We start from the raw sequence: 24,570 nt of genomic DNA, 5'->3' as shown, positions 1-24,570 counted from the left end.
CGGAGCAAGTAAGCCCGTACGCCATAACTCCTGCGCTCTAGGGCCCGCGAGCCACAACTACTGAAGCCCGCGTGCCTAGAGCCCGTGCTCTGTAACAAGAGAAGCCCCCTCAATGAGAAACCCGCGCACCGCAACGAGGAGTAGCCGCCGCTCTCCACAACTGGAGAAAGCCCGCGCGCAGCAATGAAGACCCAATGCAGCCAAAAATAAATTAAATAAATAAATAAATAAATAAAAGTGCGACGGGGGAAGAAAGAAATGAAGGAAATCTGGAGTCCAGAGTTTTCGCGGATCTTCACTAGCTCCCCTCTTTTGCCTCGTTTTCTCCTTCTGTGAAATGGGAATGGGCATGAGATGGGTCGACGTCCCCCGTTAGAGGCTCAGGTGAGAACTAGAAGTAGGTTTGGCTGGGCACCAGCAAATCCGGGTCTTATAGCACTAGGTCGGGAGATCAGTAAGCGCCTCAAGCGCCTCAAAGATGCTGAGGTGACCTAGAGGGAAAGTGGGGAGGACGTGGAGGAGAGAGAACCTGAGGGACTCATCACCCCCATCCCGCTCACCCTGCTGAAGAGTGGGCTTCAGGAGTTGACTTCTCTCTGGGATACCTTTCCAGAGCCCACGTCCTTGGGCAGGCTGATTTGAAAGATTCTGGGTGGAGTCCCCAGCCCTCCATGTCTTCTTCCCCAAAAGTTTGAAATCCCACCTATTTCCGAGAGTCAAGAACACAGATATCCCCGAGACCTTAACAGTATCAACGACTGCCATTTTGTAGTACATTTTTGAGCGCAGAGACTTGATCTTTACAAAGATGCTTTTTTTTTTTTTTTTTTACCATTTAGGAAATAGGCTCAATGGTGGAAAGTAACTTGCCCAACGGCACCTGATGGCGAACGATAAATAAGTGCTTAGAGGGCTTCCCTGGTGGCGCAGTGGTTGAGAGTCCACCTGCCGGTGCAGGGGACGCGGGTTCGTGCCCCGGTCCGGGAGGATCCCACATGCCGCGGAGCGGCTGGGCCCGTGAGCCATGGCCGCTGAGCCTACGCTCCGCAGCGGGAGAGGCCACAACAGTGAGAGGCCCGTGTACCACAAAAAAAAAAAAAAAAAAAAATGCTTAGATTAATCAGTCTTCTGAGGGCAGCCCTGGGAGGGGACAGGGAATGGAAAAGCTCCTCTAGGAGGAAGGTGTGTATCTGGAAGAAGGTGAGAGGCTCAAAAGAAAAGGCTTACAATATTGTAAATCAGCTATACTCCAATAAAAAGTAATTAAAAAAAAAAAAGAGAAGGCAAACGTTGCTGCTTCTACAACTTTCCACGTGGGGCTGCATTCTTTGTACCTCTTCTGCTAGGTGCCTCATTCCTCCCTCTGAAAATGGGGAGCGCATCATCCCCCCCCGCACCCCGCACAGCTTCCCTTCTGCCTCGTAGGGCTGAGGTGAGGGTGACAGCAGAGCTGCCCAGAGCGTGGGGGTGGAAAACTTGGGCAGTTATTACTTTTTATTAGAGCTACAGTTAACACTCACCATCTATCAAAAGGATGGAATAGCTAATGATGGAGGGAAAGGAGGCTTCTTGGGAATAAATAAACACTCAGTGATTATATAGTCATAATTATCATCATCAGTTTTATTGGTGTTGCTGAGTGGGAGAGCTTGCAGTGAACCTGGCCCACAGGAGAAACTCCCCCAAGGCCCTGATGCCTCCCTCCCCCCGCCTAATCACCTCCTCACATTGGCCCTAGCTCCCACCCTAGTTTGGAGGAACAAGAACCACCCAGGGCTAGGATCCCCTCAGGAAGGTCGCGGTCACCATCCATCTCTGGACACAGACATTGTAATGAAGGTGAAAAGTATCCTTGTCTCCTTGGAGCAAAAGGATATGACTGACCCTCTGGACAGCTCAGGAGGAGCAGGGGGTACAGAAAAGGGAATGGACATCCATTCCTCCAGAAGTTAGGGTACCTGGGCTGACTGTGTGCATGTGAGCCTCGGGCCCTTGGTACCTGCTGCAGAACTGCCTCCCCTCCCCCACCTTCGCTGCCTTCCAGAGTCACCTGACCTCAGCATCACAGGCCTCACTTTACCCCCATTCGCTGGAGAGGAGCTCCCCTGTGCCCACCCTAAGCCAACCCAGCCGGGAATGTCTCTCACATGGAGACTCTTGGTCCCGATGACTGTGCTTGGAAAAATCTAAGGGACAAGATGTGAGAGGTCTGCTACTGAGAGCACGGAGGGGCGTGAGGCTGACAGCTGAGGGGGTCACCCTCCTGGGCTTTGGCAGTGAGTGGACTCTGCCTGTCACGCCCATTGGTCCTGAGCTGTTGACACAGTCACCCGGTTACACTGAGTTGCTAAGCAGCTCTCTGGACATATGATGACCCACCTCTGGCAGGTGACCAGGCAGGCATACGGTGGGCTCCATTCCCCACGTGCAGAAAGCTGGGCATTCAGGGGGAGAAGTCTCCCAACCCTGGCGGGTGCCCTGGGGGAAGTGACAATCACAGTGATGTTTATCTTTCTACCGGGCAACAGAGTGCCAGCATGTCTGGGAGACTCAACCCTCTTTCCCTGGCAACCTCTCCCTGGCACAGCGTGAGGGCCCATTCCCCATTTGAGAAAGCAGGAAGGCATTCCCAGGACAGTGTGGCTGGGGGGGTCCCAAGAGACACCTGCTAAGTCAAGAGCACGTGACTGTGGTTTTAGGAGGTGGAAACCCAAACACATCACCTATGAGATTCCCTATTGTGAGGCGTGGGCATCTGAGGCTAAAGGTAAGATGTAGGGTACAGGGGCTCTGAGACTGAAGATAGGTCAGGAACCCTAATCCACAGACAGAAGGTCTCCCCAAAGATCAACCTTCTCCTCGCCCACAAAGCAGCCTTCTCTGAGCCACCTGGGTATCTCCTAGAGTCCTACAATCAAAAAAAAAAAAAAAAAATCTTAGTTCTGTGCCAGACACATGATTCTAAGCCTTACATATATTAACACATTATAAATCTAATGCATTCAAATCTCATTTTAACCCTCTCACATAGGTAGCACGATTATCCACATTTTCCAGATGAGGAAACTGAGATACAAATAGGCGAAGGAATATGGTTGAGACCTCCAAGCTAGTAAGTGGCAGAATCAGGATCGGACAAAGTAGGTTTTATTATTTACTTTACAGAAGGAGAAGCTCAGCTTGGAGAAATCAGTCCACTTGCTGGAAATCTCACACCTAGGGCCGAGGGTGGCAGCGATGACACATATTTGTCCAGCAGAGGGGGGTGGAGAGGAGACGGACTGCTGAGCTTGTCCTTGGCCCTGTTGGTTGGATTTGACCTGACCGAGGGACAGCCTCCAGTCTCAGCGGGCCCCAAGACTGTGATCTCCAAGAAGGAACACTTGGCCGTGAGTCAGCCCCAGGTGACAGAGACGAGTCACACTCACCCAGCACCTGAGCGTCATCACCATGAACTTCTGACCCCAGCACCGGCTGACTCTGGGGTGCCTACTCACTCCTCAGAGGGAGGGGAGCAGGGAGGAAGGGGGTCTGAAACTGACGCTGGCCCCCTGCAAGCAGCAGGGACAGACAACACAGCTCTGTTCTTAAGGAAACAGGTGCCGCTCACCATCACCATTGGATACCTGAGAGCCGTCAATGGGGTGGAAACTTTTTATTTGAAGCAAGTGAATCAGAGCATTGTCCCCAAGTGCCCCTGGGCATCCTCCTACCTGGAGGTCCCCACACAGTCTGGGCACACGGAAGAGACTCCCTGCCCTGTGCCTTCCCTACCAGCCTAACATCTCAGAGCCCTCTGTTCCCAGCGTACAGCAGAGGGCAGCAGAAGCTTGGCTGCCAGGTGCCGCTCCCACAGGACCCTCCCTCCCTCCCAGCTGCGGCAGTCAGCTTGCACTGAAAGGCAGTGCTCCTGGGGTGTGCCTCTGTGGTTTGGAGGGGCACCAGGGCCCCCAGGATGCTCTTCAGCCCAGCTCCACTCCTGGCACCTGCCCAGATGCCTCAGGTGCTTGCAGCGACCCCGGCTTGGCCAGCCCTTGGACACACCCAAAGGAGCTAACACAGCGCAGGGTCCATATCCCAATGGTGGGGCTGAACCCATTGGTGTGGTCTGGGGCTGGGGCGGCTACAGGAAAGAAAAGCAGAAAGGCTTTCATCTGGGTGGTCTCCTGTTCACCAGTGAGCTGGATTCAGGGTCAGAGAAGGAAACTCCAGTGAGCACTGAGACAGCGCTGGGAAGAAGGCAGGGTCTGCTGGAGCTGTTGTTATTGCTTCGGGCAGAGGGGCTTTGCCCCCAGGAGGTCAAGCTGGTGTCCAGAGGTTGGCACCACCATTCCAATTGTTTTCCGCTGCAGGCTGGCCACACCAGGGGTGAGCAGAGGAGGACAGGTACTCTGTGCCCCTTCAGGAAGAGAGGCAAGGTCATGGAGGGGACCCAGCGCTGAATCTGCATGTGTGCCCATGGAGATGGGAGTGTAGACAGGTGTGTGTGCGTGTAACTGAGGGAGGTTGTCCATGTCCACGTGTGCGTGCAGAAGGCGGGGAGCGTGGGTGAGTGCACCCGGCAGTATGAAGGATGTGGCCATGGGCTGCAATGCAGAGCATAAGCAGGTAAACAGACACCTGGAGCACCAACAGGAAAGACCAGAGGGTCAGAAGGATAAGCTGAAGAACAGGAGGGAGCGGTTCAGCCTCCAGCCCTCCCAGGACCCCTCCCTGGGCCAGAGCATGTGGAAGGCAGCAGAGCAAGGGAGGTGGTGTGGGGTGAACCGGCGTCCACATATGGGAGGGCACCAGGGGCTGGGTGGTCTGGTGCGTATACAAGACTTCATGCTGATTACAGTGAAAATTAAGTGGCATCCCTGGGCTAGAGTCCACAGTACGGTCCATGCTGGCCGGGGGGATGTGTACGTGAGGGCATGTATGCAGGTTGGCTACATGTGTCTTCACACAGGCAAACACGCTGCTCCCCCGGAGGCTCCACCCAGCCTCCAGTGCTCCGAGGAACCCAGAGGCCTCGGACCCCCTCTAGGCACTGAGATCCACCACCACGTGTCGGTACACAAGTGTCTGTCCCTTGAAGCTGGGGGCCAGGAGCAGCTGGGCGTCCCCAGCAGGCACGTAGCAGAAGGCCCGAGGGGCCTGCACCGCCAGCTCCTGGAACCGCACAAACTTCTGCCGCCCCTCATCCCACTGGTAGATCTGTGTGAAGGAGAAGTCGCTGCCCAGGGCCAGGTAGCGGCGGCCACCCACCAGGAAGGGCTGCAGGGCCAGCGAGCCCCTGGAGGGCAGCGCCTGCACCTCGGAGAAGCGGGTGCCCTCCCAGCGCAGGATCTTGGAGTCGCCGATGTAGCGGCTGAGACACAGGTAGCTGTCGCGACCTGCGCGGAAGTGTTTCACAGCCTGGGCATCAGGCACCTGGGTCACCTCGCCCTGGGCCACAAACTGCTTCTGGGTGCGACTCCACTGATAGATGATGGGGGCCTGGGAGCTGCTGGACACGATCAGGCGTGGCTTGCCCTCACCGTCTATAAATTCCAGGTCAGTGTCACGGTGCCAGGCATGCAGGGCCTGCTGGGAGTAGAAGCCGTTCTGGTGCCAGCGGTAGAGGCTGGTGGCCCCCGCCTTGGAGCTGTCAGCCACGGCAAAGTACCAGTCGCCATCGATGCGGAAGGCCTCGAGGTCATTGGGCTTGCGCACGCGCTGAGGGTCGATGTCCTGCAGCTTGGTGAAGCGCGTGGTGTTGGGGTCCCAGTGGTAAATGTAAGAGCCACCAAACAACTGGGCCACCACCACATACAGCTGGCTGTCCACCACCATCGGCTTGCAGTGCACTGCAGAGGGGGCTGCAGGACGGAGGGAAGCGAGTCAGGCAGCGTCAGGGGGCCCGCAAGCCCCTGCCCCACGCCACACCCTCAGAAAAGTGGGTTGGTCCCTTCCAACAGTGGGCGAAGACTAAGTCTCTTTGCTACAGTATTCTCTCCCTGCTGAAGATCCACTGGGTGCTCAATGCTTTCTAATTGTCTCACAGCTAATAATCAACGTCAGCATCACCCTCCCTTTGCTCTTGACCCCAAGGTTCAAATATAAGCTGACACTGAGCACAAAGTAGGTGCCGCTAGATATCGACCGACTGTATAACCGTCATGTCCATTATTGAACTTTTATTGTGTACAGTCACTGTGCTAAGTGTGACCACATTGCCTCAATGAATCACGCTGAAATACACCCTATTATTTTGTAATTTCACACAGAAAGTAACTGAGGCTCGGAGTCTTAGTGACTTGCCCAAAGCTACCCTACTGGCGAATGTCGAGGCAGGTGAAGGAGAAAGAGTTTGAACACAGCCACAGCTGGTGACAAAGCCTAGGTAAACAGAGCCTTGGAGCCTTGTGTATGAAAACACAATCCCCCAAGAGCTCCCACCTGTGAGAGGGCTTTTATGTACAAGAACATGTGCACCACAACCAGATTGCCCGGACCCCTTCTCAGGCACCGGAGTCGTGTGTGGACACACTCTCGCCTCTCTTGGTGTCCCCAGCCATCACCTCTCCTCTCCTGCTTGCCAGCGCTGCTTCACCACCCTCCTCCTCCTCGTGACCCCACCTGTCTCCCAAGGGAAGCCTGTGCTGAGTCTCAGGCTCTGGAAGTCACCGCCCTGAGTCCTTTCCACAGCCTTGGTCTGTGCACCCAGATGCTGATGACTCCCCCAGCTCCTGAGCAGCAGCTTAGACTCTCCTTCCCCCCACACCCACAAGCCTCTCGAACTCTGGCATTGCTGAGACTGAGCTCCATATCTACCCCCAAACCTGTGTTCTTGATTTCAATTTGCGGCTCCACCCAGTCACCCCATCCTGAATCCTGGGAGCCATCCCCAACACTGCCGCCCTCTCCCTCACCCACCGCTGACCGGTCCCTAAGTCCTGTCAACCCTCCCTTCTGCTTTCTCATACAGTTTGTGTAAGATTGGTATTATTTCTTCCTTAAATATTTGATGGAATTCACCATCTGGCCCCGGAGTCTTCTTTGGGAGAAGGGTTTTTTTATGTAACGACTTCAAGTTCTTTCATAGATATAGGGCAATTTAAACTTTCTGTTTCCTTTTGTGTCAGTTCAATCCCCCCTTATTCTACCTCTCCATCCACATTGCTGCTGTCCCAGTCCAGGCTCCAGCTGAACCCCTTCTGGTGTGCCCACCTGTCTTGCTTCGTGCCTAGCACTCTCCACACTGCTCACAGAGGGAATTTTCCAAAATACAGATTGGATTGATTCATACACTCTGCTCAGAACCTGTCAATGGCCTGGTCCTCATCTCTCTCGGGTCTCGTCTGCCACTCTCCACCTGGAACATTATGCTGTCATCCTGTGAGCTGCTAACTATTTACACGTGCATGCTCTCGCATGCTAAGCTGTTGCACACCCTCTTGACTTTGCTCATGCTGTTCTCTCTGCCAGAATACCCTTCCCACATTTTTTCTCCTAGCTAAGTCTCCCTCAGCCTTCTAGACTCGGCTTAAACTCAGCGGATCCCAAACTGAGCTCACTGGCCACTCCTATATCTCCCTTAGTTCTCTGGCACCGTCCAGTTACTTAAGCCAGGATCCTGGACATCACTCCTCCCTCTCCCTCATCCTTCAAGATTCAGCTCAGGCATCTACTCCACCAGGAAGCCTTCCTTGATTGCCCAGGGTAGGCCTCTCCTTTGTGCTCCCAGAGCATTATGGTCATATCTTCCTCCTAACACCTGCGTATTATCTGGATGTTATGTGTGTATGTGTCAGCCTCCCCCCAAAGACTAGAAAGTTCTTATGTGCAGAGACCATGTTTCATCTATCCTTCTACCTATAGGAACTCAATGAACAGGAACAACGGAGCCCACCCCACCATAAGGACCACCGCAACCAGGCCAGGCGCAGATACCTGGGATTCTATCATAGTCTCGAAGCTGCCTTTCAACATAGTCCCACTTGAGGATGGTGCAAGCGCTGGCTCCTGGCTGGGCCAAAGCCAAATAGAGGTCACTGGAGTAAAGGAAGGGCTCGGCCGACACCGCTGGGAAGGACAGGGTCTGGTACAGCACGAAATCTGCAGGGATGGGTCGGGCGGGGGGTGTGGTGGTTAGGGAGGAGGGTAAGAGCTTTCTGGGTGGTGAGGTTACTCGACTGGCAAGGCAGGGTGCTGGGAGCTTCCCTGGGGAGGCCCAGCCTGATGCCCGAGGTGGGGCAGCTTCTTCCTACCTGTGGTGATGCAGTCGAACTCCCGCAGCGGCAGATCCTGCACCTTGTGCTCTTGGAAGCGGGGCGGGCTGGCGCAGTAGATGGGCGCCACCGTGGTGTTGGTGTGTGCCAGCCACTCCACCAGCCACTTCACCTTGCAGTCACAGTTGAGCGAGTTGCCCCGCAGGTCCCTGGATCATGAGGGTAATGGAGGGGCCTCAGAGAGGGACAGGCTCCCAGCTGCTCTGCCCACCCAGGCCATCCAGGTTTTCAGAAGTAGATATTGTCAAGGCTGCTGTTGGTTGCTCATGTGGCATCTTTGCGCCAGTTAGGAAAATGTTCCCCTTGGCGTGGGTGCAGCCCCGTGGACACGTGCTTGGCCAGCAGAGTGCAGGCTGAGTTTCATCCCCTACTTGCCTCCTTGGCCAGGTGCCTTTTGCAGTGTATGACCTGCACGACTATCTGTTGCATCCCAATTCCTCCAAACCTTCCACAATCCAGGGCTTTTGTGTTCTTGTAGAAATACTGATCAATGACTGTGGCTATGCTATCAGACTTTAACATAGATTTAAATCAAACATAGCTTTTAAAAGCGCATGTTTTAAAAAACATATATACATAACGTCTCGTGTGCATTTTAAGAGGGCCCACAGATGCCTTGAAGAACCCCAACTTGAAAGGCTGCCAATCTATATATAACTCAACCTAGCCTTCTCCCCACCCCAAACCCAAACCCTCCCAGCCTGTCAAGACCTTATGATCTTCCCAGTTCTGGCTCCCACACCCCTCCCTCCAGGGACGTGTCCCTCCGTGCCATTGTCAAAAGAAGTAGGACTCAGGCCTTACAAGTCACTCAGGATGTCCAGGGGCCGAAAGATGTCTCTAGGCAGCGTCTGCAGGTTATTGTTGGCCAGTGAGCTGCAAGAGAGACCCCTGGGTCATCTGAAGATCGTGACCGAAGCCAAAGGCCACAGGAGACAGGGGGCTTTGGTCTGGTGTACGAGTGTGATGTACTCACAGGTGTGTCAAAGACTTGAGTCCTCTGAAGGTAAACTTGGAAAGTGCCCAGATGTCATTGTTCTCAATGAAGCTGGAGAAAAAGAGAACTTGTCTCGGCCACCAGTTGGGATCCCGGACCCTCGACCAGCTACTTCCCATGCCCCACCTAGATTCCAGCCCATGACCCTAAGACAGGCTTCCACTCTGAATCTGGCGACATTAAGCCTGTGGTGACAGGGCATCCAGGCGGGATGGTTTAGGCAGAGGGATGGATGAAATGACCTTCTGCTTGGGTCCTGCAGTCAGAGGATTCAAGGGCTCTCACCCCCTCACCTCCCCCCAGCCCTCCTCACTCCCCTCCCCCTCAGCCCTCCTCCCTTCCACTTCCCAATTCCCCTTTCCTTCCCACGCACAGGTACTGCAGGTGAGACAGTCCTGTGAAGGCATTGTCTCCAATCAGTGTAAACTTGTTGGAATTGAGTAACCTGCAGAGACAAAGGTGGATTAGAGCTTCCAACGGCACACCTGCCTCGTCAGCCCCCAGCCGGCTGCCTCACCCCCGGGCCATGCCTCCCACCCTTGGGACCCCAGCAGAGAACCCCAGAGCAGCCTGGGCGGCAGGTCCAAGCAGGAGCCTGCTCTGGTCCCAGAAGCTCCCAGGGTCCTTATTTGCTCCTAGGGTAAGAACAGCCAGGGGCGGACCTTTCCTGTCAAGCTGGGTCCTTCCCCACTGCTCTGTGCTCCCACCCTCACCCCAGCTCTCTCCAGTCCCTCCCAGATGGATGGCAAGTTTGAGGATAACCACATATATCCTCTCCTGCAACTGGGGCTTCAAACATAAACAGCCCCTTTTAGAATTCCAGACCCTCCCGTCTTCCCTCCCTTTCAGTCCCCCAGCCTTTTCTTCAGAACCTGATCGCTGGGGTCACTTGTCTCTAAGATGAGCTCTCTCCCCTGCAGTGTCCACCCTCTGGCACCAGCCTAAGTTATTGCACCCAATTCTTTGGGATCTTCAGAGGAGGAAAGTCCATTCCTAACGGGGCCCCAAATACCCCCTTCTTTGCTTTTGTGGGCAACCCCCATCTTCCTTCCCCAAAACTGCTGGTCCCCGCAACCCTCCTGACTCCCCACTGCTGCACTGTTTGTGGCTCTCCCATTGGAGAGAAAGTAAGGGACGCCTGCCTCTTAACCTCCCAAGGCTACTCACAACCTCTCCCCTCTCCCCAGTCCAGGATCTGCCCCTTCCCCTGCCCGCCCCCACCCCTCCCCGGCCTCCTTCAGCAAGGCTCTGTCCATACAGGAACTGCAGCAGTGGCAGGTGGGAAAATGCTCCATCGTGGATCTCTGAAAAGGCAGCATTCACCAGCGTCCTGCAGGGGACACCTGAGTCAGTACCGAGGGGAGTATGCAGGGACTCTGCTCGGGTGGCACGAGGTGGACAGGGCAATGGTTTCTGCATACCCTCGCCCTGGAAACTCCCCATGTCACCTGGCTCCTCCCCCAACTTGAGGCTGTCTTTCCCTTCTCACAAGCTCACTGCCTGCCTTCCTCATCATCCTCCCCTACTGCCTCTCTGAGCACTAAGGACCTCAGCCCAAAGAAGGTTCCATTCCCCGCACCTTCTCCATCATCCAGACACCCACCGTGTGCTGTTGAGGGATGGGGCACTGGGATGGGGGGGGTGGCTAGCATCTTGCTCTCAGGGACCACACAGCCTGTCTAGTTCCTGAGGCTGCTTGCTGCAAGTGACAGGCTGGCTGGCCCCGTGCAGAGTGGCTGGCGAGACCAGTGGCAGGCATCTGCCCGTGCCAGGGCACTGTAGGAGTGTATCTCACTTCCACCCCTCCCCCTGCTGCCACCCTTCCCCCACAAGAAGCCTTCTGTCCTTGGTGTGACATCACAGGCAGGGGCCCCCATGCTCATGTAAACAACTCCCTCCCTCCAAGTCCAGAGCCCTGCACACAGTAGGTCTCATTGATGCTGATGGTGGTGACGATTCATTCTTGGCCGTAAACACCAGCTTTCCCAGCCACGGCTGCTGAGCCTGCACGACTGCAGAGCTCCCAGCCAGGGCTGATGCCTGAATCTGCAGTCCTGAGGACCCCCTGGAGCCCTCCTGGTCCCCACACTTTGTAGAGGTGGAGCAGGGGTTCTCCCCACCCACTCCCAGAGCGGGTTTTTGCCTTCCTCCCCTCTCAAGCTCTCCCACCCCACCCCACCCGACCCCAGACGAGAGCACTCACAGAGAGATGACCTCGGAGGGCAGGTTCCTGGGCACTGCCTTAGAGTCCACGCAGAAGGCGGTGTCCCTGGTGCAGGAGCAGCTGGGCGGGCACGGGGGCGTCTTGGGGGGCCTCTTGGCGCCGACTTGCAGCATTAGGCAGAGGCCCAGCGTGGACAGCGCCAGCAACCCGAGCCCCGAGCCCAGCCTGGCCCGCAGCCCCGCCATGCTGCCTGCGAGCTCCCGCCCCACCGCTCTCGGCCACCCCGCGCGGGCGCCACAGGCAGCCGCTGCCGCAGCTAGGGCCCCAGCTGCCCGCTGCGGAGAGCGACTCCTCGGGCCCTCGGGCGCCGGCGGCCGTCCCCTCCCCTGCTCGTTCCCGCGAGCCGAGCCCTCGGAGAGATGCAGAGATGCGCGGAGCCCGGGACGAGCCGAGGGCTGACCGGCTGGGAGTACGCGGACTGCGGCGGGCGGCGGGGGCGCGCTGGGCGGAGCGGGGAGTAGCCACTGAAAGGAGTGGTTGCGGCCCTGGCCGCTGCACACCCTGCGGGCGGTCTCTGGGGCCATCTGCTCGTGGCTGTGCGTGAGTGTGTGTGTGCGAGGTCTCCTTGTGCATCCTGCACGCGTGCACACCTGTCTCTGCACGGGCACAGGCACAGGCACATATTCCCCCGGGCAGGCATTTTTGCGCTATGTATAGATCCATGAACCTCTGTGTACCTGTGCGTATGTCTTGGCGCTCAGCGGCCTCTAAGCAGAGTTCATGGGCATGTCATGTGTCATAAGTGACATGTGTGTATCTGTGTTCACGTCTCCACAGGCTAGTAAACAGAATGTGCCTTTGTGTCTGTGGGAGCTGAAAGGGGAAATATCACTGGAGTTGGAATGGGAATGTGTGGAATTCCAGAACATTCCTCACTAAATAACCACAGCCTGTTGGAGCTGGAAACGGCCTTGGACATTTCCAGTCCAGCCCTTTGTTTAACAAACGAGGAAACTGAAGCCCGTATCAAGAGGAAAGCAGCCCAGCTTGATAGCACATCTACTACGTGTTGTGTACTCTACTTACTTAAGTGCCTCAACCTTCTGAGGTCTTTGATATTAATCCCCTTCTACAGATAAGAAAAGTGAGGCCCGTAGTACCCGAAGAAGAAAGTGACAGAGCAGGGATTTAAATCCACCTGCCCAGCTCCAAAGTCCACAGCCGTTCTTCTACACCAGGGGTTTTCAAAGTCTGGTCCAGGGAGCCCAGAGGCCCTTGAGAACCTTCCAGGGAGTCTTTGAGGTCCAAACAGTTTTCCTAACAATGTTAAGACATTATTTGCCCTTTTCACTTTCATGCTCTTATAGAAGTACCCTGGAATTTTCCAGAGGTATCTTCTATTCAACTGAATTAACAAAATTAAAGAAATTTCCAAAAATGTAAAACAATGACAGTCTGCTCCCTAATATTTTTGCTTTGTAAAATAGCTAATCTCATAAAAAATTTTATGTTATGTATGTTATAACATAGAATGGGTTTATTATTGCTATTTTAATTAATTCATATTTTAAAATTTCTCAGTAAATATCAATGTGGTAAATATCAATAGGTATAACCCACGTAAACAAAAGCACTTTGGGGTCCTCGCTACTTTTGTAAGAGTGTTAAGGGGTCCCGCAGCCAAAATGTTTGAGAACTGCTGCTCTCTACTACGTTATTTCCCAGGGGTGTGGAGGGGGTGTTTGATTGTCCCAAGAGCTCACAGGTACAGTCAGATGGCTGGGCTGCCAGTCCAGTGCTCTTTCCATTAGTCCAGGAAACTGAGATCGCTGGGTATAAGATGCTTCCCCAGCTGTCCCCAGCCTCTGCTAGCAGGGGATTCTCTGGTCTGAGCTTAAGTCCATGTTCTCCCAGCCAGGGATGCCCCTGACCTTGGATGCTCACTTGCTACTGCCCATCCAGCTGCCCGTGTTGCCCTCTCCATGCCAGCTTGTGGGAAGACAAGCAGTGGGGGTGGGGAGAGTGGCTGGGGCAGCTGGGCAACCATCCCCCCCACCCCCGTCCCTGGCACGGCTCTGCCCAGCACACAAAGGGCAGAGTGAATCTTGTTCATCCCCTGCGGCTGAGGGGCTGGAAGGAGGAAAAGGGGAGGCACAAACAGGAGTGGCTGCCATGGGGTTCTCCATCACCCACATTCTCAGAGAGGTTTAACTCAGAGACAGACAGAAAGGGGGACTCTGGGTCCTATTCTTTCCTCTCTGTTTTTTTAAAGATTTATTTATTTTTATTTTTGGCTGCGTTGGGTCTTAGTTGCGGCACACGGGATCGTCGTTGAGGCATGCGGGATCTTTCGTTGTGGCGCGCGGGCTTCTCTCTAGTTGTGGCGTGCCGGTTTTCTCTTCTCTAGTGTGGCACACAGGCTCCAGGGCTCGTGGGCTCTGTAGTTGTGGTGTGCCGGTTCCAGAGCGCGTGGGCTCTGTAGCTTGCGGCACATGGGTTCTCTAGTTGAGGCGCACGAGCTCAGTGGTTGTGGCACAGGCTTAGTTGCCCTGTGGCATGTGAGATCTTAGTTCCCTGACCAGGGATCGAACCCGCGTTCCCTGCATTGAAAGGTGGATTCTTTACCACTGGACCACCAGGGAAGTCCCTGGTCCTATCCTTTTTTTCTTTTTCTTTTTTTTTTTTTTAAAGAATACTCTCCAGCCCTAAAGCTCCACAAATTTTGCTTCCAATTTCTGACCATTTAAAAAAATTATTTATTTATTTGGCTGGGTCGGGTCTCAGTTGCGGCATGTGGGATCTTCGTTGTGGCATTCGGAATCTTTTGTTGGGAAGGAATCTTTCCGTGTGATGCGCGGGCTGTTTGGTGCAGCGCAAGGGCTTCTCTCTAGTTATGGCATGAGGGCTCCAGAGTGCATGGGCTCAGTAGTTGCAGCACGCAGGCCCAGCATGTGGGATCTTAGTTCCCCAACCAGGGATCGAACCTGTGTCCCCTGCATTGGAAGGCGGATTCTTAACCACTGGACCACCAGGGAAGTCTCCGTCTGGGTCCTATTCTTAGCTACTGAGAAGAGGTGCCCTGGCGGTGAAGTAGATGATGATAGTCATGAAGATTGGACTTTCACATCGTGATGTCATTGGATCCTCACAACAGCTTGGAGAGGGGGACAGGACAGGCTGTATTAGACCCATTTCGCAGATGAACACACTAAAGCCAAGAAAAGCAGAATGACTTATTCAAAGTCCCAGAGCTGAGCTGGCCAGTGAAGCACTGAGGACATACTGAAGGCATAAACTACTGACCCCTCACCAGGAGCCCCCCCACGTTTGGTGACAGTCTTATTATCATTGAATAGAGTTACATGTTGGCTGCCTGCATGCTCCTTGCCCTGAGGGAAGCCTCAGGAAAGCACGGTCTCAGGGCTGGTTCCAGGGCCGGCAGGCTTTCTGGGAAGAAAGACAACCAAAAAAAACCATGTAGCTGTTGGGGACAGCAGTGCCTGCTAAGTGGCAGATGAAAGTGCATCAGGAAGGCTGGGCGATCTTGGAGGAGGGAGGGGGCGCCATAGGCTGGGGTGGTGAGCACAGATGAGGCGTCATTGGTTCTTGCCTGGCCTTTTAGGGTCGGTGGTATTCAGAGAAGTAAAGAGGCGTTGAAGGTGCGTTTTCCAGGAAGGAGAAATGGTCTAAGTAAAGGCCAAAAATGTAAAAGCCTGCAGCAGAGGGCTGGTGTGGGGGACGAGGTGACAGCCATGCATGCCCAGCGGAAGGTCCTGCCCCCATTCCTGAGAAGGAAGACAGGAAACCTCTACCAGGTCAGTGCCAGCATCTGAACTTCCCTTATGAAACTTGAGATCACTCTTCCTTCCCCAACCTCCAAATAGGCAAAAACAAGTTAAAAAAGAAAGAAGAAAGAAAAAAACAAAGTTGTAAGAACTACAGTCTAAGGGCAGCCTGCAGGGGAGACTGAGGACCCAAGAGAGCAGAGGCTTCCTTCCAAGGAAGAGATCCCTTTCCCAGCAGCCAGGGATGATGGCAAGCCCTAAGCACAGCACCTGCTCAGAACAAGCCCCACAGCTGGACTATGCGCCCCCTGCCCCAGATGCCCACAGGGACCCCCGAGATGCTTGCCATTCTCCTTGGTTCTCCCGCTGGCCCGCTGCCCACCTGGCTCAGGTCCAGTATTCGTGAGTCAGCCAATCAGTCCCAGTGTTGCCAGGACAACCAGGGGCGGGAGTGGGGGCCCTGGGGCGGGCAGGGGTGGGCCCTGCAGGCAGGCTGTCTCCTGCATCTGGCACCTGCACGCAGCTGAAGCTGCGCACAGTTGAGAGGAGGATGCTTCTTCCCCCTTTCTCCCTGGAGCCCCCTCCCCCTCTTTCACTCCTCCTAGGACACTTGCTGCTAGAGGCTTAGGCAAATATTTAAAGTGGCAGCTGGGGGGTGAGTAGGGTGGGGGAAACAAACACTTCTGTCCCTCTCTCCTTCTCTGAGCTTCTCGGGGCTCTCAGCTCAGATGCCATGCCATTGTGCAACCCGGAGGCTGAAGGCTCTCCAGCTGGAGAGGGGGTCCTTGTGGGGGCACGGGAGCCTGCAAGGGCTGGAGAGTTGGGGGCGAGCTCATGACTGAAGGGCAGGGCCAAGGTGCGAGGGGGCCCCAGCAAGGGACAGGAATTGGGGTGAAGTGTTAGAGTTCAAGTACAAGGAGGACAGGGGGTGAGGCCAAGAGAGGAGTGAGGTGTGGGGCTCTGACTTAACACTCGCGTGAAAGTTTAGAGGTGGAGGCGCTGTAGGGACCACCTGGCCCACCAAGTGGAGGGAGCCCAAGAGAAAGGATGCAGCCATTAGTCGATGTGGTTTAGTACAACAAGACAACAGAGATGGCTTTGGGCAAAGAGGCAGGAAAGAGGTAGAGAGGAGAAGAAGATCCAGAAAGTGGTTCATATCTGGGTGAGTAACATTCTCAGGGCAAATACAGGATCAGAGGATATAGAAAGAAGAGTGTCGAGAGGGCAGGGTGCGAGGCAACACCAAGCAGGTGGGCTGATTCAGGGACGAGGAGATGGGGACCCCATCAGTCACCACCCTCAGCCCTGTGCAAGGCTGTCTGGGACTAAGTGTCAGGCATGGAACTGCTATCATAAGCCTCCAGCTTGATCTCTGAAAATGGTTTGCTATTCACTTGATACAGAAAACCTCACAGAATCATGCAAATCCAGAAGTTCAAATATTCGTGTTCATTTTAGGAACATCTGTGAAACTGCTCAGGCTATCGAGGGTATGCATATCCAAAAAGCCACCAAGTATTTGAATGATGTCACTTTGCAGAAGCAATGTGCGCTGTTCCCTTGTTACAATTGTGGAGCTGGTAGGTGTGCTCAGGCCAAACACACCTTTTTACAATTTGGGGGTTGGACATAGGGTCGGCGGTTCAAAAAGAGTGCGGAATTTTGCTGCACGTGCTTAAAAATGCAGAGTGATGCTGAACTGAAGGGTTTAGATGTGGATTCTCTGGTCATCAAGCACATGCAGGTGAACAAGCCCCCACGATGTAGCACAGGACTTCACAGAGCTCACGGTCGGATTAACCCCTATAGGACACCCCCCGCCACATGGAGATGATCCTCCCTAAAAAAAAGAGCAGATTGTTCCTAAACCCGAAGAGGAGGTTGCACAGGAGAGAAAGCTGTCCCAGAAGAAACTGAAGAAACAAAAACATATGGTCTGGAAATAAATTCAGCATAAAATAAATGCAAATAAAAGTAAAAGCAGGTTAGAAAAAAAAAAAAAAGCCTTCAGCTTACGAACAAGGCTATGCCAAAGAAAGAAAAACTGTGTGTTAGTAAGCATTTATAACCAGAGGGGACAGTGTTCAGAATCTGGGCAAGAATGACTGGGGGCATGTCTGAGGTTAGGTACGAAATGTGTGGGAGGAGGTGAGGCAGATACTTGAAGTGAAAATCTGATGCTCTCAGAGAATTTATGAACCATTTATGAACGCCCACACCGATGCCAAAGCACCCCGTGCCTTTAGTACTGTCCCTGCGGGTCCACAGGGGCTCCCCTTCCTGGCGCTCAGCCCCATGCTTAGGGGAAATTCTGTTGGGAAATGTGGTGGACCCATTGGGTCAGACCCTTGGTTGCCTAAGAGGTTCAGCCTGGCAGAAGATCAGGAAAAGCCAAAGGACTGCAGGGGCAGGCGCCAGCAAGACACCCACGCTGAGAGGTGTAGATCGCCCAAGGGCAGGTTGGCTCACCTTACCTAGCTTTGCTCTTGCTGGGGCCAAGAGGACTCATGCGCCAGTGCCAAGGGCCCTTAGGCACTCTTGCAGCTAGCTTATCGGGCTTATCGTCCTCAGCTCTGGAGGACCAGGAACAAACAGGCTTCAAAGCTGAGGGCTTGGCTGGCAGACAGGGGCTGGGTCTTTCACCTCTGTCCCCTCTCTCTCCCGGCACATATAATACCCTAGTCACACTTGGAGATGAGGAGGGGAAGGTGTCTACTGCGAGATGGATGTGGGCAGCAAAGAGGTCCTGATGGAGAGCCCGCCGGTGAGTTTGATCGTGTGTGTGCACATGTATGCGGGAGTGTATCTGTGTGTAGTGGGCCCTACCTCCTCCAACCTCTGGGCCTGTTTCCTCATCCGGATTCATTCACTCAACTAACTTAGGACTGTGCTAAATCAAGATAAGGACACCAAACACTAAGACAGAGACCCTTGGAGAGATAGACTCGTCAGCCACTAATTCCCATATGAGGGGCCGTGAGTCACCACAGGGGTCAGGGAAAAGGGCTGTAGAAAGCACTGGGTAAGGAGCTACTACTCGGGAGATCACAGGAAGCTTCGCAGAGAAAATAACATTTGAGCTGGCTCCAGAGGAACTAGTTGGAGCTCACCAGCTTGAGAAGAAGGAAGGCATTGCAGAAAGAAGGGACAGTATGCATAAAGGCATGGATGGGGGGCGGGGGCAGGACAGAGAGGGACTGGGCATGGTTGGGATGCCAGAGGTCTGGAGGAAACAGCAGGAGATGAGACTGGTGAAACAGTCTCTCTTGGGTGTCTCCAAGCCAGACCTCACTTCTAAGCATCTATGGGAATCCAGGCCCCCTCCTCCAGGAAGCCTTCTCCGATCTCCTCAGCCCTTCTCTGCATGTCCATAGCATTGGTTGCTCAGCCTCGGGAGAGTGTGGGAAGGTGTCCTGGCTGTGCAGGGAGAAGAAAGGGCATCCTCATGACCTCACACCTGTCTCCCTCCCTGCCCCACCACGACAGGACTACTCAGCAGTCCCTGGGGACCGGTTCCGAATCCCCTGCTGTCTTGGGAAGATCAAACGCCTTCTCATCGTGGTCGTGGTCCTTGTTGTCGTGGTGATTGTTGGGGCCCTGCTCATGGCTCTTTACATGAGCCAGAAACATACTGAGATGGTAAGCAGGCCTGGGATGGGCTGGGCAGTGGGTACAGGGCAGGCCAGACAAAGGCCCTGAGATGGGGTGGGCAGATAGCAAATTGCCCAAGGGGAAAGAGGGGAGGAGGCAAGTGGCACCTCAGGGAAGGACAGAGGTGGGAACAGGGTGGCAAACCTGGCCTGGGCTTTTTCACCAGGCCCCTGCCCCACGGTGGGATGACCTGTTCCCTCCAGCACCTGGTTCCACTTGGCCTCTCTGAGCTCCCAGGGAAGAAAAAATTGCATTTGAGTAAAGGGGACTGAGGGTGGGCATGATGAGTGGGGAAAGAGGAATGCCAGGCAGCACTATGCCCTCCCCTAGGTCCTAGAGATGAGCATCGCGGGGCCGGAAGCCCAGCAACGCCTGGCCCTGAGTGAGCGTGTGGGAACCACTGCCACCTTCTCCATTGGCTCCACTGGCATCGCGGTGTATGACTACCAGAGGGTGGGTGTGCCTGGACCTCTTGACCCTAGGGCTACACTGTGCTAGACCTATGCAGCTGTGGACTCGTACATGTCCACCTCTCCCCACCCCCCCAGCACTTTTGCCTGAGCCCTAGATTCCAGTATGACTCCCTCCCGTCCCCAACCTAGAGGGAGATGGCCAAGGACCAGAGTTAGGAGTGAGCTAGGCAGCGCCTTCCCGAACCAACTCTGGGATTCCTGTGCCCAGCTCCTGATTGCCTACAAGCCAGCCCCGGGAACCTGCTGCTACGTCATGAAGATGGCTCCGCAGAGCATCCCAAGTCTTGAGGCTCTCACTAGAAAATTCCAGAACTTCCAGGTGGGTGTGTGGGTAAGAAAGAGTGGGCTGTCTCCCTCCCAGAGCTGCTATGAGGAGCATTGAAGATGATGGTTCTTTGTCACCTGTAAAGCGCTGCTCATCGTGGACTGCCAGGTGAATGCCCTCCTGGGATTCCCCTGCACCAAACCTTTCCTACCCACTTACCATCCCCACCCCACAGCCAAGCTGCTGGCCTCAGCTGAGCCCACACACCCCCTGGGGGCTTCTGACTCCAGCACAGCCCCTTCTTTACTCAGAGAGATTGCCTGACACACCTGAGGTCCCACAATAAGGGCCGCAGGTGAGACAGAAACTCAGTTCCCAGCCTCCAAATCAGGTGCTCTTTCCAGGCCGAGCCCTCAGTACCTACCTCTAAGCTGGGCCAGGAGGAGGGCCGTGACGCCAGCTTGGCATCCTCTGGGGACCTGGCCTTCCTGGGCAGCACCATGAGCACCCTGTGTGGCGAGGTGCCCCTCTACTACATCTAGGACCCATCAGGTGAGCAGGTGTGACCTCCAGGGCACTGGAGCAACAGTGGCCCAGGATGGTCATGTCAGCTGACCAGGCACTGGGGGAACCACGGAGGCGGGGTCACCTACAGAGCTCAGGGGAGGGAAGGTTCACAGACACCACCACCCCACGTCCCTCTCCCTCACGTAATAAACAGTGTTCCTTTGCTTCGCAGGGCCTCAGCAAGGGACAGCAAAGCTCCAGGAGCAAAGGGTCTTGTGCAGACCGGCAGGAAGCCGCTCCTGCCAGTACCACTGGGACTGGTCCTGGAGAAATGGGAGCTGTGGGGAGAGGTGGGCAGAGAAGAAGCAGCTCCCAGGACCCAAGGGGGTTCCTACACCAAAGAATAAAGCAGCCTGATTGAAAAACGAAGGGTGTACCTCGTCTATCCTCTCACATGCCTCAGTCCCGCGCTTGGTGGGGGCCAGCCAGGGGAAGGCTAGGGCCTTGGGCACGCCAAGCGGGCTTTCCCATCCTCCCCCGGTCCCAGGGTGATGAGGCGAGGGGACTGGGGAGCAATCCGCGGGCTTCAGGCGCCCTCCAGTGGCGTCTCCCGAGGGAGGGAGCGAGACGGAGACGGCGAGAGACAGGACAGAACTAGAGGCACAGGGACCGAGATGGGAGAGCGCGAGGGTCCGAGAAAGGCAGAGTGCGAGAGCCGCAGGCGGGGAAACACGGCCCAAAATCGGGGGACGGAGCGAGGCGGAGGCGGCACGATTGACCCGACGGCGTGTTCCGCGGCCCGGGACGGGCGCCGGGCCGAACACCCCGGGGCCCGGCGCCCGGAGCCCCCTCCCCGGCCCCGCCGCCCCGCTCCCCGCGCCTCCCGAGGCCCCTCCCGGCCGGCCGGCTCTACACCCTCCCCGCCTCCGGCTGGCGCACGTCCCGGCCCGGCCGAGCACGGTCCCGGCCCCGAGGGGGGCCGAGCTCCAGGCGAAAACCCGCCCTCCAGCGAGCTCATTTCCCTAAAGAGGGGGAGAGGGAGGGAGGGAGAGAAGGAAAGAGACGGAAAGAAGGGAAGGGAGAGCGGAGAAGCCGGGCCGGAGAGGGGGCGGGAGACAGGAAGGAGGGAGGGCGAGGAGAGGGAAGGGGAAGAGGTAGGGAGAGCGCGGGGGGAGAGCGGGCGGCCGGGAGCGCCCTCCCCTCGCCGCCAGTCCTCCGCTTCCCCTCTCGTCCGCTCCCGCGTCCGGGCGCGACCCGCCGCCGCCGCCGCCGCCACCGCCGCCACCGCGTCCGCCGCCGCCGCGCCCGCCAGCATGCCCGGCGTGGCCCGCCCGCCGCTGCCGCTGCTGCTCTGGCTGCTCCTGCTCGCGCGCCCGGGCCGGCAGCTCGACTTGGCCGACTACACCTATGACCTGGGGGAGGAGGACGACGCGGAGCCCCTCAACTACAAAGACCCCTGCAAGGCGGGTAGGCGCCCCCCACCCCACCGGCCGATCCCGGGGCGCCCGGGTCGGGCGCGGGCGGGCCGGGGCTGGGAGGGAGGCGCGGGCTGCTGAGGGTTCGGGGTTGGGGGAGGACAGTCCGGTGTGGGAAGCCGGGAGCTGCCTGGTTGGCAATGCAGTGGGGAACAAAAGAAAGAGGGAGAGAGGGAGGGGGAAGTTTGGGGGACTTTTAGGGACTGAAGTTTTGCTGCTGTTGGTGGGAGCTGCCGTGGCTGTCTCTGGTCTCTCCCAGAGGATTCCTGCCTGGGTCCCAGGAGAAACCTGCTGCCAAGGAGGCTTTTCCTTCTACTGGAAACTTTTCCGGCCAAACTCCTCTGTGTGTGTGTGTGTGTGTGTGTGCACTTTTCCCTTCTCCCCCATCCCGGGCTCCAGCACACTGGTGTTTTCCAGCCTGTCTGTCTAGGCTGCCCGGGGGCTGCACGTCTGTCCCGCTGGGTTCAGGGAGGCCTGTATCTCCAAGGAGCAGGTCTCCTGAGGCCCCCACCCAGCAAGTGGAAGAAGAAAGTTTTTCAACGGATCCTCTGAGATCATGCCCACTGGGAATCCCATGTTCCCCACCAGCGGCAGCAGGTTTCTGACATCGGAGACAGCTGTCAAAGTTAGAAAAGCCAGCCCAGGACAGGAAGTTAACTTCTGCCCGTGTGCCAGAGGACCTACTAAGGCCAAGTGGGGTGGAAAGGGGAAAAACAGAGAACTCAGATACTGTATATCAGTCCTCTGTGTCCCGCAGACACTGGAGGCTAATTAGTCCAGGTCAGGGCCCCGGAGTGTGTGTGTGTGTGTCTGTGTGTGTGTGTGTGTGTTCTTTGTCCATGAAGACCCCGTGTAACCCTTTCACTCCTGCTGGGCCCAGAGGGATTCCGCCTCCTCCCTGCCACACAGAGTGACCAGATGGTCATGCACTCCAGCCGTTTGCCTGATCGGATGACCCTGACAGGCTGCCTGGGACAAGAGAACACACAGGGTATGAGATATCAGAACCTTTCCTCGACTTCCTGCCTCTGACTTCAGACTGTCTCCACATAGCCAGAGCCAGGGCAGTGGCACAGTGCCTTGAGTTCTAGAAGTGCCTGTGTGGAGCATGAGGTGTTGGGGCGCAGGTTGCTCTGGTCGTGACCCGGGGGAGCCTTCTTTGGGTGATGTATCAGAGCAAACTGCAGGAATAAGAGTCCTTCGAGTGCGAGGAGGAAAAGCCAGTCCCTCAGCCCTTCCTCCTCCACCCCTGCTGGGCTGTGAGCAAACCAGACATTAGCCTCCATCTTTCTCGCTGGGCTTGGGGTGGACATGAGGCTAAGTGGACAGAGCGTGGGCTTTGGAGGCAGGCAGACCTAGCTCTCAATCCTGGACACACAACTCATTAGCTGTAGTATCTTGGGAATGGTAATTATCATCTCTGAACTTTGCTTTCCTCACCTGTAAAATGGAACTGATAATACGATTCTCCGATTCCCCGTAGAGTTGGTGGTAAGGATTATATGTGAGAACATATATAAAATGCATATGAGAGCATAACACTCAGTAAGCACTAAATAAATGTTGGTGGCCTACCCCCTGTTTTCTGTGCCTCACGCTCTGACTTCATTTTTTTCTGAGGGAATAGGCTTGGTTTTCAGGAGAAGGGAGTGTCTCCCTAACCCCATCCTGGTGTCACTTATTCATTCAACTGGTCTACATTTACTAAATGCCTAAGAGGTGCCAGGCCCTGGCCTTGATGTTGTGGGAGATACAGAAAATTATAAGTCATGGCCCCTGCCCTCAAGGAGCTTACAGTCTAAAAGGAGCACAAGACACACGTGGACATAACCAACTGCGCAAACCAAGGAGGGAAAGCCCGAAAGGCTCAAGGAGCCTCTTTCCCCTCTGCAGCCCTGGTGGTAGTGGTGGCAGAGAAACAGTGATCACAGCAACCTGGGAAGTTTGGGGAGGTCTTTGTGGAGAAGGAGGGCTGGGCAAGGTCTTAAAGAATAGGTAGGAAGCCAATCTGATGTATTTCACTACCAGTTGGAAATTGGAGGGGTTTGAGCAGTGGGAGGCTGAGGGCTCTATCCCCAGTCTCAGATTTCATGGAAGGGTGGGGCTAGCTGAGCTGGAACTTCAAATGAGGACTCTGGAGAAAGTTCTCCAGCTCGTGGGGCTCGTGGGGAGCTGGGCCAGGCCTGGGGGTGGCCAGGAGGGCCTGACAAGGCCAAGATTCAGGGTCAGACCAGGCTTCCCTCCTGGGTGTGACTGGTGCAGCCCTGCCTCCCTCCGGCCTGACTCCTAAGACCCCACACCAACACCCTCAGGCCTCAGGTCCCCAGGCTCTTTCCTCTGTTTGTGTTAACCTCTCCTGCCTGCCTTCACCTCTTGCCCCCTCTGAGCCCTGCCCTCCAGATGCGGGAGGTGGCAGCGGCAGGCGTGTCTGGCTTTACTTCCTTTGGACGCACCTGGCTCTCCCTGCTCCCTCTACCCACTTGATGCTCTCCAGCTCTCTCCTCTTCCTCTCCTCCTCCTTGCACGTGGAGGACCAAGAATGAAAGCCCCATTGACTCCCTGGCTCACCTGTGATGTCTCAGGAGAGCGGGGCCTCTTCATCTGAGGTCACCTCTTGTTATTACCATCAGAGTGATGGTTTACTGTTGCAGTAAGGACAAAGTTAAGACCCTTGATACCCTGAAGAGGTGCCTGGATCTTCTGAACAAGACCAGAACAACAGGCAGGAAACCAAGCTGGCCTGTGTGTGCTCAGAGCTGGTTCCACCAAGCCCTCTCTCTCTCTCCCAGGGGGATTGCGAGTCAGCCCTGATTTCTTGTACGTTGGGATGCGGAACCATCAGGGGAATCCTTCCCTAAGATTCCCAGTTCCATTTGGCTGCCCCAGATGACTCAGGACTCTGGGAGGGACCCTAGAGGCAGGAGTTGGGACACAGCTGCTCCCATCAGCAGAGAAGCCCACAGGGATTCTCCTGGGCCAGCGAGGACCTTACTGCAGC

The 24,570-nt window shown here is 55.7% G+C and overlaps 3 protein-coding genes and 1 pseudogene across 5 annotated transcripts in view; 3 read left to right on the top strand and 1 right to left on the bottom strand.

The window, feature by feature from the left end:
- Positions 1-1,085: 1,085 nt before the first annotated feature.
- On the bottom strand, positions 1,086-12,126 carry LGI3 (leucine rich repeat LGI family member 3). 2 transcript variants are annotated; one of them, XM_004270634.3, is made up of 8 exons: positions 11,456-12,117; positions 10,511-10,582; positions 9,626-9,697; positions 9,232-9,303; positions 9,060-9,131; positions 8,235-8,404; positions 7,918-8,082; positions 1,086-5,843 (listed from the first exon to the last, which is right to left on the bottom strand). In XM_004270634.3, exons 1-8 carry the CDS (start codon positions 11,998-12,000, stop codon positions 5,026-5,028), a joined length of 1,986 nt encoding a protein of 661 aa, XP_004270682.2. In that variant the 5' UTR covers positions 12,001-12,117; the 3' UTR covers positions 1,086-5,025. The 2 variants fall into 2 exon arrangements, with proteins under 2 accessions (XP_004270682.2, XP_033285581.2); XM_033429690.2 differs by lacking the exon at positions 7,918-8,082 and having other exon boundaries at positions 11,456-12,126.
- Positions 12,127-16,543: 4,417 nt separating this feature from the next.
- Positions 16,544-17,588, top strand: LOC125964612 (60S ribosomal protein L17-like; annotated as a pseudogene).
- An 8-nt stretch (positions 17,589-17,596) lies between these two features.
- On the top strand, positions 17,597-20,433 carry SFTPC (surfactant protein C). The gene is made up of 6 exons (XM_049710813.1): positions 17,597-17,965; positions 18,688-18,840; positions 19,183-19,305; positions 19,534-19,644; positions 19,995-20,142; positions 20,330-20,433. The coding sequence occupies exons 1-5, from the start codon at positions 17,924-17,926 to the stop codon at positions 20,130-20,132; spliced, it is 567 nt and encodes a 188-aa protein (XP_049566770.1). The 5' UTR covers positions 17,597-17,923; the 3' UTR covers positions 20,133-20,142; positions 20,330-20,433.
- Positions 20,434-20,968: 535 nt separating this feature from the next.
- Positions 20,969-24,570, top strand: part of BMP1 (bone morphogenetic protein 1) — a 40,726-nt gene continuing 37,124 nt past the window's right edge. Inside the window, exon 1 of one of the 2 annotated variants that reach the window (XM_033429691.2) lies at positions 20,969-21,564. In XM_033429691.2, the coding sequence (XP_033285582.1) occupies positions 21,411-21,564 (154 nt within the window). In that variant the 5' untranslated portion in view covers positions 20,969-21,410. The remainder of the gene's footprint in view (positions 21,565-24,570) is intronic. The other variant, XM_012533338.3, reaches the window with a different exon arrangement.

This window comes from Orcinus orca, chromosome 6 (assembly GCF_937001465.1).
Source record: "Orcinus orca chromosome 6, mOrcOrc1.1, whole genome shotgun sequence".
Lineage (NCBI taxonomy): Eukaryota > Metazoa > Chordata > Mammalia > Artiodactyla > Delphinidae > Orcinus > Orcinus orca.
Note: the sequence above shows the minus strand (reverse complement) of the source record. Positions and strands in the feature narration are given on the sequence as shown.

Bases quoted from the DNA above. Each gene is read 5' to 3' on its own strand.
- LGI3 (XM_004270634.3), bottom strand. From the start codon at position 12,000: ATGGCCCCAGAGACCGCCCGCAGGGTGTGCAGCGGCCAGGGCCGCAAC. The intron at 9,304-9,625 runs GTGCGTGGGAAG...CTTTTTCTCCAG, and splicing joins CTGTCTCACCTGCAGTACCT to CTTCATTGAGAACAATGACA. The intron at 8,405-9,059 runs GTAAGGCCTGAG...CTCATGATCCAG, and splicing joins CTGGACATCCTGAGTGACTT to GGACCTGCGGGGCAACTCGC.
- SFTPC (XM_049710813.1), top strand. From the start codon at position 17,924: ATGGATGTGGGCAGCAAAGAGGTCCTGATGGAGAGCCCGCCG. The intron at 17,966-18,687 runs GTGAGTTTGATC...CCACCACGACAG, and splicing joins TCCTGATGGAGAGCCCGCCG to GACTACTCAGCAGTCCCTGG. The intron at 19,645-19,994 runs GTGGGTGTGTGG...TGCTCTTTCCAG, and splicing joins GAAAATTCCAGAACTTCCAG to GCCGAGCCCTCAGTACCTAC.